General features: G+C 37.9%; 1 protein-coding gene across 2 annotated transcripts in view; it reads left to right on the top strand.

The window, feature by feature from the left end:
- The window catches only part of Fshr (follicle stimulating hormone receptor), a 174,196-nt gene that overhangs the window by 138,896 nt on the left and 21,698 nt on the right, over window positions 1–13,602 (top strand). For both annotated transcript variants that reach the window (XM_074049657.1, XM_020153740.2), the window contains exons 5-6: window positions 10,178–10,249; window positions 11,673–11,750. In XM_074049657.1, coding sequence (XP_073905758.1) covers window positions 10,178–10,249; window positions 11,673–11,750 — 150 coding nt within the window. The remainder of the gene's footprint in view (window positions 1–10,177; window positions 10,250–11,672; window positions 11,751–13,602) is intronic.

Genomic DNA, 13,602 nt, shown 5'->3' with positions numbered 1-13,602 from the left:
CTAGGAAACACAAACTCAGGAGATTCTTTACAATAAAGAGGAAGTCCAAGGTCAATGTGTTAAGGGCAGGCCAACATATTTTCCTCCTTGTAGGTATTTATAACGAATTATATCACGGTAAAGATTCTGAGATTGCTGCAGGAAAGAAACATCTTAACCCAGTGAGCCCAGGCTTTCCCAAATTTATTTTTACCATTTTAGCCTTTCATTTTTCAACAAAGTATTTCTATCCTCTAGAAATAATGTATCTAGAGAGATGCTCAATTTTACATTGGATGGCATCTTGAGATCAGTCCAATTCCTCCTTCATGAAGAAGCCCTTCCACACAGTTACTTGGGCACAATTCTAGAGGTAAGAAATCAAGTAATTAGTGGCACAATCCATTATTCTGTTGGGAAAAATCTCATGATGGGAATCGGTCATTATGGTAACTCGATAAAGAACACAAGTTTTAGATGCAGAAAGAACTGAGTTCAACCTCTAACTCTGTCTCTGTCTATGTGGCTTTGAGAAAGTTCCTGGACTTCTCTCAGACCTCAACTCTAAGGATGATAATACCTGTTTCCTAAGGTGATAGAGAGGAATAAATAAAATAATCAATGGTAAGTGCTTGGTGTGGTACCTGGTACATAGGAAGTGTTCAATAAATGTTGACCACTATTATTATGAATCCTATATCTACTTTCCAGAACAATACAGCACAAATCTATTACCATTTCCACTTGGCAGCTCTTCAGAATCATGGGTTGCTCTTCCCAAGAAAGATATTCTGCATGTTGGATGGTGTGGTCCTAATTCCTTGCCCTGTTCACACACAGACACACACAAACACACCCCCATGCTCACACACACACACACACACAATTGCATATCTGTTCTAAAATAAGTTAATTTATCTATAAGGCAAGTATGCCTACAACTGCAGTATTGTATGCATTTTAAATGTATACAAAAATAATAAAGGATGAAATAAAGAATAAATAATATGCATAATTTTCATCTCTTATCATACATTATTTTACATAGCACAAAAGTCTGTGTTGTTCTCACTAAATATAGTATTTTAGAGAAATCAGCATCAAAGGATACACTTTATTATTTTTAATTCAGAATTTAACACTGAGAAAACTAAAATTCACAGGCCATATCAATACTAGATTTATAGACCATCAAAGCTGAGAACAAAACTTTACTAATGGTAGATCCAATAAAAAAACAACTGTGTAGATACAGTCACTGAGTCATCATAGTTACTGTTCAGTCCTATCTGCTCTTTATGCAAATATTTTTAGAAAATTCAGCTAGTAAAAATTTTCCCTAATGTTAATCAGATGTTCTTTCAAGCAACCTGGAAGATTTTGCATTTTTATATTTTTAATGAAAACATTTAAAATCTCATGAAACACTTAAGCTGTTTAGAAAAAAATGTATTTCCTTATTTTTAAAATATGCAGCATGAGTTTTCACACATGATGGCATATATCATTTTCAGCAATAAAATAACTATTTGCATACATATTTTTTCCAAGAAACTTTCTTCATAACAGAGTTTTCAAATGCTGTTGCATTCCTCCTCATTATTAGTGTATCACCTTTCCCTTCAAGAGAGAAAACAAATGTATCCAATTCAAAAATATCTGCTTTGTAGCATTATTTCTGATGGTCATTGGTCAACATGGGACAAAAATCAAATTTGGACCACTTGTCTTTTTGTAAAAAAAAAAAAAAGTATGTATATGTGTGTGTGTATATATATGTTATTTGTAATTTTGTCACTCTTTAAAATTTTCCTTGAGGTGTCCAACAAAATTCTAAGTGATAATATAGGTCTGACCAGAAAAAAATCAGAACACAGAGACTAAACAGAATCAGATAGGTAAAAACAGGTTGGTACCAGTGGGAGGGAGGAGGAGGTAAGATAATGGTGAAGGGGGGTGAATATGGTGCAAATATTGTGTAAACATGTATGTGAATGGAAAAATGATATCTGTTGAAACTATCCCAGGAATGGGGAGAAGGGAGATGAAGGGGAATGGTGGAGGGGGTGAATTCAAGTATGATACGTTTGATATAGTATAAGAACTTTTGTAAATGCCACAATGTACCCCCACCCAGAACAACAATAAAAAATAAAAAGAATCAGATGATTAAGAAGAGCGATGCAGGCAAGTTTATCAGAAGGAAGAGAGCAAAGAGAAACAAAAGGGCAAGAAGAGTATGGGAAAGTCAGCTATTGACTTCTACTCAGGTGTCGTAGAGATTCCACAGGGACTTGGACATGGGAACAACATGTCAGCACACAAAAGGACTGTGGAAGTGCAAGCTGTGACTCAGGTCCAAGCAGAAGTGGGAAATCACACAGTCTCAGTTACAGCAACTAGAATAAAAGGCTTGAGCATGACCCAGGAGTTACAGTCCTGGGTAAGGTATTAAGTTTCCTTACAAGATAAATCTTATTTCCCTGGACAAAAGGTGAAGGATCTGAGTACTAAGAGACTCCACTAACCCTGAAGGCTGCACATGGTAAGGAATGACACAGCCAGGACTTCCACCCAGATCCTCTGGTTCCACGTCTAGTAACTTTAGGATTATCCTGCATCCCCTGATGCAGAAAACTGAGACACTGGGTCAAAACAGAGACTTCAACAGCAGATAGGGCTGAGCGCTTGGAGATGTTCACCCTGGACTAATTAAATTCCCCTGGATTATTAAGGAGTCTGGTTTCCATGGCGACTGAGTCAGGTATGAACTGAATATGAGAGTTTAATAGTCCCAGTTTTGAAGGCATGAGATTGGGAAGGCAGAGAATGAGGCTGTCTGACTCTCTCATGTAATTCCTTACACGTAATCATTTTAAAGAGAAAAATGGACTTTATGAAGGTAACTACTCTAGAGGGAGGGCCCTCAACTCCAGTGTCTCTATCCTTAAGTCCAGGGTCCTATTCTTTGTACCACAGCTTCTTACACACGTTGCCATCTAACCGTAAGATTCTGTGATACCGTATCTAGACAGCTCTTTAAAAAGGTTAGTGTCTTTTATCATGTTGTATATAGATATGCAAATTCCCAGTTAGTACGGCTCTGTAAATAGAAATCTTAACATCAGCATGCTTCATAAAGTAACAAGTCTTTTCATATACAATTGATCCTCATTATTTGCATATGTGGTATTTGTTAATTCACCTACTTGCTAAAATTTATTTGTATCCCCAAATCAGCACCTGCAGTACAACAGGCATCATTTCCTTCTCTAAATCAAATTCCCTAAAGCATTTTAACAAACTGTTCAAGCCATGGCATGAACTCTGTATCTGCTTCAACTCCTAGACTAAAAGAGAATTTTTCATGTAGTCTCCGCATTGGTTATCATTCCATGCTATAGTGAATTTTGGGTAGAATAGAGATAAATAATTTTACTATTGGCTGGTATATGTGATGGGAAGAGATGTCTTACCCTTTTTCTTGCCTTGCTTTTCTCAGTTCAGTAGGTTAAGTATTTCCTTTCACAATATATTTTCAGCAGCCACCTATTGGTTTGGCCTAATCTCTACTATAAAGTATTGAGATGATATGGGCCAGGAAGAACCCCCAAGTCTTCCTCTCCTTTCAGTACCCTGAAGTGGCTTCCAGGGATGGTCCATCAATCCTGTTCTTCTCTACATAGCTTTGACAGTTTTTGAGATACTACCTCCTCCCTCCCCTTTCTATCTTCCTCTGCTTCTAATTTTTCCATCTTCCTCCTGTGATCCAGTTATGCACATGTACTACTCAGCTCACACTAAAAGTCTCTGCACTTTCTAAGACATCAGGTTTGTTTCTCTTCCTAGAAGTGGTCCTTCCTGGATATTCCTGCCGACGTTGCTTTCTCCTGTCTCTGAAGTTTTAAGACATCTATAATTACTAGCATACAGCATGCATTTTCTGAATGTTTCACCTGTGTTAATCTTAATTTACCTGCAAAATCCCTGAAGCCAGGACACTGTCTCTGGCTTCCTCTCTGGGACAAATGGAGGTTTTATTGAAAAGAGGATGCATAATCCAATGCAGTGCAAACACACATAGACCTTGTTAACCTAAAAAACAAGAACCCATGAGTACTACTGAAAATTAATGAAAGCACAAAAGATGCAATGAGACTTACAGCCACAGGGTCACCTGTTCATGAAAAGCAAGTGTATTAGCCTGTGGCAGAGCAGGTGGGAATGGTTCTCAGCAATTGCAGGGACCCCACTAAGTTCATTCTGACAGGAGAGGTACACTTTTATTATTGCAACCTAAGGATTAGGGGCAATCAGGCAGGAAAGTTGCTAACACCAGCTTAGAATGTGAAACTGGCTATTGAGAGGGGGAAAGCTCTGAGCCAGTTACTTTCCTCTAAAAGACCTATTTGCAGAACTTAGATTTGCTGACATTTTACCCTTAGGCCTTTAGCTGTTTTTGAAGATAAACCTCGGTTGAGTGAATCAAAATAATTTTTGCAGCAGTCATTTGACCGAAGCAAACCCATTGAGACATAGAGCTTCTAGCTGATTACCCTCTTCCAGTCTCCACCAGACATGAATTTATTGATCAGAGGAGAAAAATGAATTGAAAACTAATGTTCATCCAAACTCCATTTCCTGCCTTATCTTGGGGTTATAGAGAGTCTCAGCTACAGAGTTATAACCAATAATCCATCTCACTAGATGGTCACTAGATCTTTTTAAGTGTCTTAAACTCAGCACTACTGGAATAATTTTAGCCATTTTTTTCATGTGTTTTCTTTTCTATAAAGACCAAATATTTCAAATGTGCTTCAACAGATACAGAGGAACATTCCCTAAGTATAGTGGATGTGGAAGCCCATGCTATTGATGTTAAATGATGTATTTGTGCCATTCTCATTGAAAAAAACATGACTTCTTCATTCTTTTGATTACATAAAATTCATTTTCATTCACTAACAGAGATGAGTAAGTTGCTACTCATGTAATGTTAAGTTGGGTAGATATGATGAACACAGTGTAAAATTCCTCATGTGCTCATCTACTGACAGCACGTGTTGCATTATCTGGCTTGAAAAGTTTCATAAGCATTGAACACCTTATACGTTCCAGCATTGAATTTTCAAGAAAAACATAAATCCTACCCTTACACTATTTACAATCTGGTTGAAGAAACAAATATTGAATAAACACAAAGTAGTATATTGGATAAACACAAAATAGAATTTTGATGAGTGGCTAAAAGGGATACAATTATCCTGAAAATAAATCAGGGACCCTAATTTAGAGTGGAGCTCAGGGAGCTCTTCTCTGAAGAAATGGCATTTTTAATTGAACTCTGATGATTGAGTTGAAGTTGGCTAGATGAAAAAATAGGTGTTTGCCATCCACATGAAGCACATGCTAATACCTGGAGACAGGGAGAATGTAGCATATCTGAGGAACTGAGAATGGCCCAGTGCACTGGTGGAATGGCATGAGATGAAGACAGGTAAGGAGTATTACCTAGGTATTAGAGGAAAGAGCAAAACTATTCACAGAAAAGGGGTACAGCAATCTGATTTATATTTTTAGGAGAATATTCTGCATGATGTATGGAATGGATTAGAAAAGAACAAGATGAAGTATGTGGAAAGCAGAAGAGTAGCACAGAAATCCAGAGGAAGTATAATGGTATTTATTTTAGAATGCTATTGGTGGAGATGGAAAAACTGCATGGAATCAAGATACATTTTGGAAATGGAATCTAAGAAGATTTTGAGATGGACCAAATGTTGGAGGATGAAGAAGAACCTGCCAAATTTGTCACATTTCTAATGAACAATTGGTGGATGGCAATGCTATATGTAGAGAAGAATTTGGCAGAGATGGTTGCCAAGGGAAATAATTTAGTTACGTCAATGAAACATTGAGGAGGCTATGTGACTGACGTAAGCATTAATTAGTGACAGACAAGAGAGTTCAGGAGGGAACATTTACTACATAAAGGAATGGGAAACAAGATCTACCTAGCTGAGACAATACAGAAAAAAGATAAAAGGCCCAGGACATAAATAGAGAAAGGGGAAAAAGCAAAGAATACTAAAGGTGGAATAACAGAGGAGAAGGAAGAATAACAGAAGAGTACAATATGAGAGGAACCAATAGAAAAGAGACTGGCAAACAGTATTGACTGGATTCAGAAAGATCTAATAAAATGAGAACTTAAAATGTTCATTACCTTGGGTAGTTGGTGGGTTGGTGGATTTAGGTTGGTGGTTGGTGGGTAGTGCCTTTGATGAAGAGATGTAGGATGAAAACAACAGATTGGAACAGGTTGAAGATAAATGAAGACAGTATGTGAAGATAATACTTTCTAAAAGCTTTGCTGTGAAAGAAGGAGGAGAAAATGGACTGGGGTACAATTGGGGACAGACATGGAGTAAAGGGAGATAGCAGCCATCAGTGTATCTATATATGAGTTGATATCTGTCTTAGTCTAGGTTCTCTAAAAAATGTCTGAACAAGGACCTACTTGTAAGTAGTTCATTTATGTGTATAAATCCAAAGAAAGGGTTTGGATGACAGGAACAGGGAAAAAAGGAAAGAAGACAAGCTAACTCACAAATGTCATATCAAGAGGTACACCACAGGTAATTGGGGCTCATGCTAGAGTCCTCTAAGATAACATGTGCATACATTCAGAATTGTTCACCAAAGGAATGGAAAAGGGAGTTCATCACTAGCCAAGAATGGCCTGATGTGTTAACTCCTTAGCACTCCTAGATTTGCAAAGGCCTCAGAATGATTAAAGAGGTTCCTATAAGTGCCTGACTTGAAAGTGGAAAAGAAGCCCAGGACAGAAAAGAGAGATAGCCAGTATAGCTGAGGCAAGTGTCTGTCAAATTAAATCTGATGGCAGCTTATTGCCATGGCAACAGCTACTGTAAAAGTTGGGCCAACAGGATGTGAAGCAGGATACAGAGATGTTTGATATAATGTCTACCTTGACATTCACATTCCACATCCTTTCTGGCCTGGAGAGATGAAATGGCTGTGTCTAGTCCATGCACGAATTGTCATATAGGTTCTCCTGATTCCTGGCCTCCAGACCTCCCTGCCTCTGTTTAAGACTAATTACCCATAAAGCAGTGATACCTGACAAGCAAATTAACTAAATCAGGTTTTTATATATATTCTTGGTAACAGAAGCAAACAAAATGTTTTAGACATGTCAACCAATTAACCCAGTATTTTATGAGCACATACTGCATTTCAAACCTACACACAGTAGTAAAAGATTGTCAGAGAATATTAAATACAGTCCCTGCTTTTAAGTCTCACTAAGGGAATACTGAATAAACTCATGGGAAGAGATCTAAAAAATAGTAGAAAGCTAGATATGATTAAACAGAACTGGGGTGGTAGGTAGTTAAATTTATGGCAGTGTTTCTGTCAGGATTGGTAGAGTCTCTGGGGTTACAGAGAGTAATGGTGAAAGCTATTTTGGTAGAAGCTTCAAACTTCAAATGTTAACAGCTATCTCTGAGTAGTGAGACTACAGGTGATTACATTCTTCTGCAGATATTTCCACATTTTTATAAGTCCTACAATAAATACATATTCCCTTGATATTCAAAGGATATATTCTTTAAAATAACCAAAGGATACAGAGCAACTGGAACCATACGATCCAGCAATACCACTTCTAGGTATTTACCCAAGAGAAAGAAAAACCTATGTTCTCATGTATAAAAACTGCACAAACGTTTGAAACACTTTTTATATGCATTTACAAACATAAATACCTATATGACACATATTTTTGCCACAAAACCAGGAAATTATTCAAATATTCTTCAACTGGTAAATGGATTAGCAAACTGTGGGCCATTGACAAGATGGACTACTTAGCAATAGAAACAATGAACTACCAATGCTCACAAAAATGTGGAAGAATCCCAGATACATAGTGCTAAATGAAAGAAGCCAGACTCAAAAATGAAATTATTATGTCATTTGCAGGAAAAAAGGATGGAACTGGAGATCATCATGTAAAATGAAATATGCCAGACTGAGGAAGACAAATATCACATGTTCTCTCTCATATACAGAATCTACACATTTTAAAAAAGAATGACATGAATATAAAACAGGAACTGTTTGGGAGTGGGAGCCAGTAGGAGGGGAGAGGGTGAAAGGAGAGAGTGAAGGAGGGCAACTATGTTTGAAGTACTTTGTACACATGTATGAAAATAGAATAATGAAACCCATTAAAATTTCTGTTAAAGGAGGAAGAGGAGGGACAAGAAAGAGTAATAGAAGGGATGAATTTGATCAAAGTACATTGTATGCATGTATGGAAACATCAAAATGAAACCCCTTTGTACAATTAATATATGCTAATAAAAAAGTTGCAGGCCAAATGGTTACATGGATATGATACTTCGGAAAAAGCAAAATTACAGATACAGAAAAGTAATGAACGGTTTCTAGGAATAGAGGTTAGAAAGGGTTAACTACAAAACGAAACACAAGGGAATTTGGAGACAGATGGCATACTCTGCATCTGGATTGTGCAGGTGGTCACATGACTATTTCTTTGTCTTCATTCATACACCTTTATGACAGAAAGAACACATGTTTCTGCATGCAAAATTTTTAAGGAGAATTAACACCATACCAAATTCTGCATGCCAATATATTACCAACCTATTTCTTGCAAATAAAAAGTAGAGGAGACAGCTCAAAAGCTATTGAAGTAATTAAAAGAAAATATTATCAAGATGTGTATTTTTGGGAACAAAACATCTGAGAGCCATTACAGAGAACCTGTAGGTGGTAGGCACTGACTCTGGATATAAAAGCAGAGAACAAGACACCAAAGTCTACTTCAGAGTCATAAACTCGAAAAGACACGTAGTCCCTCACAATGATGAGGAAATCAAGAAGAGCTCTTCAGGTTGCAAGCAACCAATACCATCTCTAGTTTAGATAAGTCAGACACAGAAGAAGGAAATGGGAGTAAAGAGATATTGGAAATTTTTGGAGTATCTCATGCGAGTAAGGGAAATTCTAAAGAATAGTGTATTGGATAGTTCTTGTGTACCACTCAATAACCTTAACCATGGCTCCAGTAGACATTTCCACACAAATTTCACCCAGATTAATGTGCAACTGGACAGCACCTACCCTGGATTTGTATACTTCTCACTCCTTGCTTCTTCTACAACATGGTGAGAATTGCCTTTGCCCATCAGGAACTCACTAGCAGTTCACAAATGTCCATGCCAGAAGTGGGGCATTAATAACAGTGCCACTTTTGAGCAATAGAGAATAGGAGTCTATGGATAAGTCCTTCCCCTCACTACTCTCTTCCACTCAGATCAACAATTCTGATATATGTTCTAAAAAATCTCCTAAATCAAGTCCTTGAGATTAAGAAAAGTCACCAGTAATGATGGCCAAGTCAATAATTCTTCCCAGTATTGATTAGCTTTCCTCCTTCCCTATTTCATACTTTCTGTCCTGGATGCACTGAACTGAACTTGCATTAGCAATTTTATTACCTACAGGCCAGCCTTCATCTCAGGCCTTCAGGCTCTGCTTCCTGAGGAAGCCAAGCCAACTAGGCCTTGGGAGGGATTCAAGGTAGGTCTGGAATTGTCAGGTGTAGGAACTTAGAGATGGTATCTCTTAGGATGGTAGCAGCAGAAGACTTGGCTCTAACCAACCTGTATCCACTTCCCAAATATCTGATTGACCCAGTTTAGGTAACACACATACTCTGAGGTCAAAGAGCATGGAATCTCATGCTCTAATCCCAATGAAATCATCTGCAGTAGGGGGAGGGGAAGCTCTCCAACAAGTGTGCTGGGGCTGGAAATAGGGAATAATTTAAGAAAATATTATCTAGTTGGAAGTAACTTTTGAATCGTGTTAATTTAATGGTCTTTAAAAAACAGTGGGTATATGGTGCTAGACTATTTTCCTTCTTCCTGAAGTGTAAGTTTCTTTGCTCTAAGGAGTCAACAGTTTACTAGAGACTGGTTAGAACCTTAAAGTAGAGAATATAAGCATAATTCAGACATATTATGGGCTTTGCTGGTAGGTTTTTCTGATAGTTCAAAATTGGCATTTTGAATCTGTAAAGTCTAACAACATTTTAAATAGCAGCTACATTTTTCCTCACTGTGATTTTCTCTCCCTCTAGGTTAATATCCAACACAGGTATTAAGCACTTGCCAGCTGTTCACAAGATTCAATCTTTTCAAAAGGTTTTACTGTAAGTTTTTCATTGAACAGTGTGTCACTCAGCTTTCTGTCATTATAACAAATGCCTGAGATAATTAACTTATAAAAAGAAAAGGTTTATTTTGTCTCAAAGAGGTTAGAGGCTTCAGTCCATGATTTTTGGGGCACCGTTACTTTGAACCAGTACATCATTGGAACAAAATTGTTTACTTCATGACTAGGAAGCCAAAGAACAAGGAAGAAACCAAAGTCTCACAGTCCCCTTCAGGAGCATGCCACCAATAACCCAGAGACCTTCCACTAGGTCCCACATCTTAAAGCTCTACCACCTCCCAAAAGGATGAAGCCTACAACACATAAACCTTTGGTAGGCAATCAAGTTCCAGAACATAGCAAGCAGTTACCAAATCTACTTAGTAACTGTATTTCCCAGAAGCCTTCTTGGTCTCTAATATGCACTGTGTAGTCTACAAATGAGTTGCTCTGGGTGAGCAGAGGTAAGAAGACAAACATCAAGGTCCTTGCTTTTACCTGGAATTGGCCAGCCAATCTCAATTTGGAGGACGTCAACAGGATCTTCAACAAGTTGTATCAACAGAACAAGCGGGTAGCACAATCACAAAGTCTCTCATTTTTTAACTAATTAAAACTGCCTCCCTAAAACTCCCCCATCATCTTTCATCATCCTCTCCTCTTTCCTCCAGAGCTCCTGTGCTTCCCTTTGCATAAAGAAATATCTGATAATTGACACTAAAGTTTTAGTGATCTGATGCCTTTGCCTTTTCTCAAGGCACCTATATTTTAAAAGAGAACAGGCCATGTTCAATGGCAACTTTGTTACCAATACTGAAAGTATAAGATTATAGACAGACCCCAAAGGAAGAGGTCAGGAAGAGATGTCCAGAGCTAGAGAGAGAAAGAATCTTTTAGAACTGTTCAAATTGTTTCAAACTGTTTATTGTTTCTACATTTAGATGTTAGCTTAGACCTAATAGGGAAGCTTGATAGAAGGATAAGGAATACAAACAGAAAATGAGACTTTCTCCATCTTTTAATTTAGGAAGAGAAAACTTAGTGATAAAATTGTTTTGTGACTCAAAGAGGACAGACAGAAGAAAACTAGTGGTAAGAAGGGAATGAAGATGGGAGGACGAAAGCTCAAGTAAGGTGAATAGAGAAAACTGGTATGGGGGTAACAGGTCAGTTTTAGTATCTGTCTGTATTAGAGAAAACCTTAACACAGTGACTTTAGCTAAGAAATCGTTCAGAGAAAAGACATTGCATGTCTACAATTTTCGTCCTTAAGAACTAACATGCTAAAAAGGTCACTTGTTTCCCACACTTGGAACTCATTATCCTTTGAACAAAATCTGTATTAAAACATTAACTAAACATGGGAAAGTTACATGGGTAGAGCCAACATAAATTTCTAATTTCTCTATCCTTTCTTGTAGAGACATTCAAGATAACATAAACATCCACATAATTCAAAGAAATTCTTTCATGGGACTGAGTTTTGAAAGTGTGATTCTGTAAGTAAGGGGGGGACTCTAATGAGTAACATTCAGTTTTTCACTTAATGATCTCTTTCTCACTAAGGACTACTCCTTTTTTGTTTAGGTAACTGGCCGTTCGCCATTTAAATCACTCTCTAGTTCTGTGTTTTTCTATAATCTTTGCATCTCAGAATCACAACATGGAGTCATGTTAATAATTTATGATTCTGTAGTGTGATTCAAGTATTTAAAATTGCTCTTTGAATGATGGTCTCCTGTGATGCAGCATCTGTTCCAAAGGACAGAATAACTCGTGCATCAATAAAGCTAGTTATTGCCTGGCAAGGCTTCTGTTGCCCAAAGAAAAAGACCAGGAAGGAGGCTGACTTGGGAAGATATGACTTTTCCCTCATAACCATACTAAGCAGCTCCTATTTGGGCCCCTGCTGAGCCTAAGATGACTTCTCATTTTCTTGAAATGATCACGATTTTTAATGAGCTTGAGTTACTCCCTCTGACTTCTGGGTAAGTTGTTAAATGCCCTCTGCATCGTTAATGAACAGTCTGCTAATCTTTTGTGCTAGTAGCCAGCATGGCAGTTTACCTACTCTCCAGGATAGCCAAGCAACAGGGCACTGCAGGCTACCCAAGCATTCATGGAATCTATGAAAATGAAATGCACAGAATAACATTTGGGGAGCCAGTAATTACAAAATTATATCTGTAAGAAAAATATTTTATCTTTACATATTGCAAATTGTTATGGATTATTTGTTTTTTCTTTTGAGTTTTTTTTTTTTCTTTTCTTTTTCTTGCAGTACTGGGGTTTGAACTCAGGGCCTATACCTTGAGCCACTCCACTAGTCCTTTTTTGTAATGGTGTTTTTTTTTTCAAGATAGGGTCCCATGAACAGCCCAGGGCTGTTCTTAAACTGTGATCCACCTGATCTCTGCCTTCTGAGTAGCTAGGATTACAGGTGTGAGCCACCAGCATGATTTTTTATAATTTTGGGTTTTTTTAATAAACTTTATTATGCACAGTTAGCCTAAAGCTACAAAAAAAATGGCATAGATCCTATAGGTCCTGTCAGTTGTTCACTACCTCGTTTATGGACAGTGTGATTCCCTAGAATTTAGGGACACACTTTTCAAGAGAGGATAGTTTTCCTTTAAAAACCAACACTTTTCAGACATGTCTCTAAAGGATAAGTTCCCACTTGTGAGGACATCTATTTTTCTTACCTTGGCTATTCTTTAATCCATAGGTAAAAGAATCACAGGATTCATATACTCAACACAGCTTAAGCCTCTAGTTGTTCTTAGTTTAGGTGCTTTATCTAACATAGGGGTACTTTCTCCTCAGAGGGCCATCCAAGAGCACTCAGTGAAAAAAATCAGAGCAAAATGGCACCGATGACTGAAGAAGCTCTCTATCCCATAAAATCTTCTAAAATTCCAAGGCCCTATTTTAAAAACATAATAATATTTTTTAAACACCACAACAATGAAGGATTATAAAGTACTTGAATAGTGTCTCAGGGATAAGAGCAGTAAATGGCCAAGGAGTGGAGGCCTCTGAACCCTTTCACACCCTGCTGTGCCACAGTAAGCAGAGGGGCTGAACAGGGAAAGCACCTGGTGATGTCCTGCTAGAAGAATGGCCTAATTCAGAAGACATAAAATGAGGTTACATGCATGACAGCTCCCAGCATGCTCTGGCCTCAGGAAAGGCTTTCTTTGTATGTGTTTCCTCCCTTCCTCAATTGGCAACCAGCTACCTTGCCTGCCCCTCAGTGAGTTTTAATGGCCCAAGGCCAGCACGTTCACACTTTAGGATGATGAGCCTTTGCTGAGTGAGACAAGGTCTTGTCCCCAGGGACACAAAAGG

This window comes from Castor canadensis, chromosome 12 (genome assembly GCF_047511655.1).
Source record: "Castor canadensis chromosome 12, mCasCan1.hap1v2, whole genome shotgun sequence".
Classification (NCBI taxonomy): Eukaryota; Metazoa; Chordata; class Mammalia; order Rodentia; family Castoridae; genus Castor; species Castor canadensis.
The sequence above is the reverse complement of the archived record's forward strand: the minus strand, read 5'-3'. Positions and strand labels throughout refer to the sequence as shown.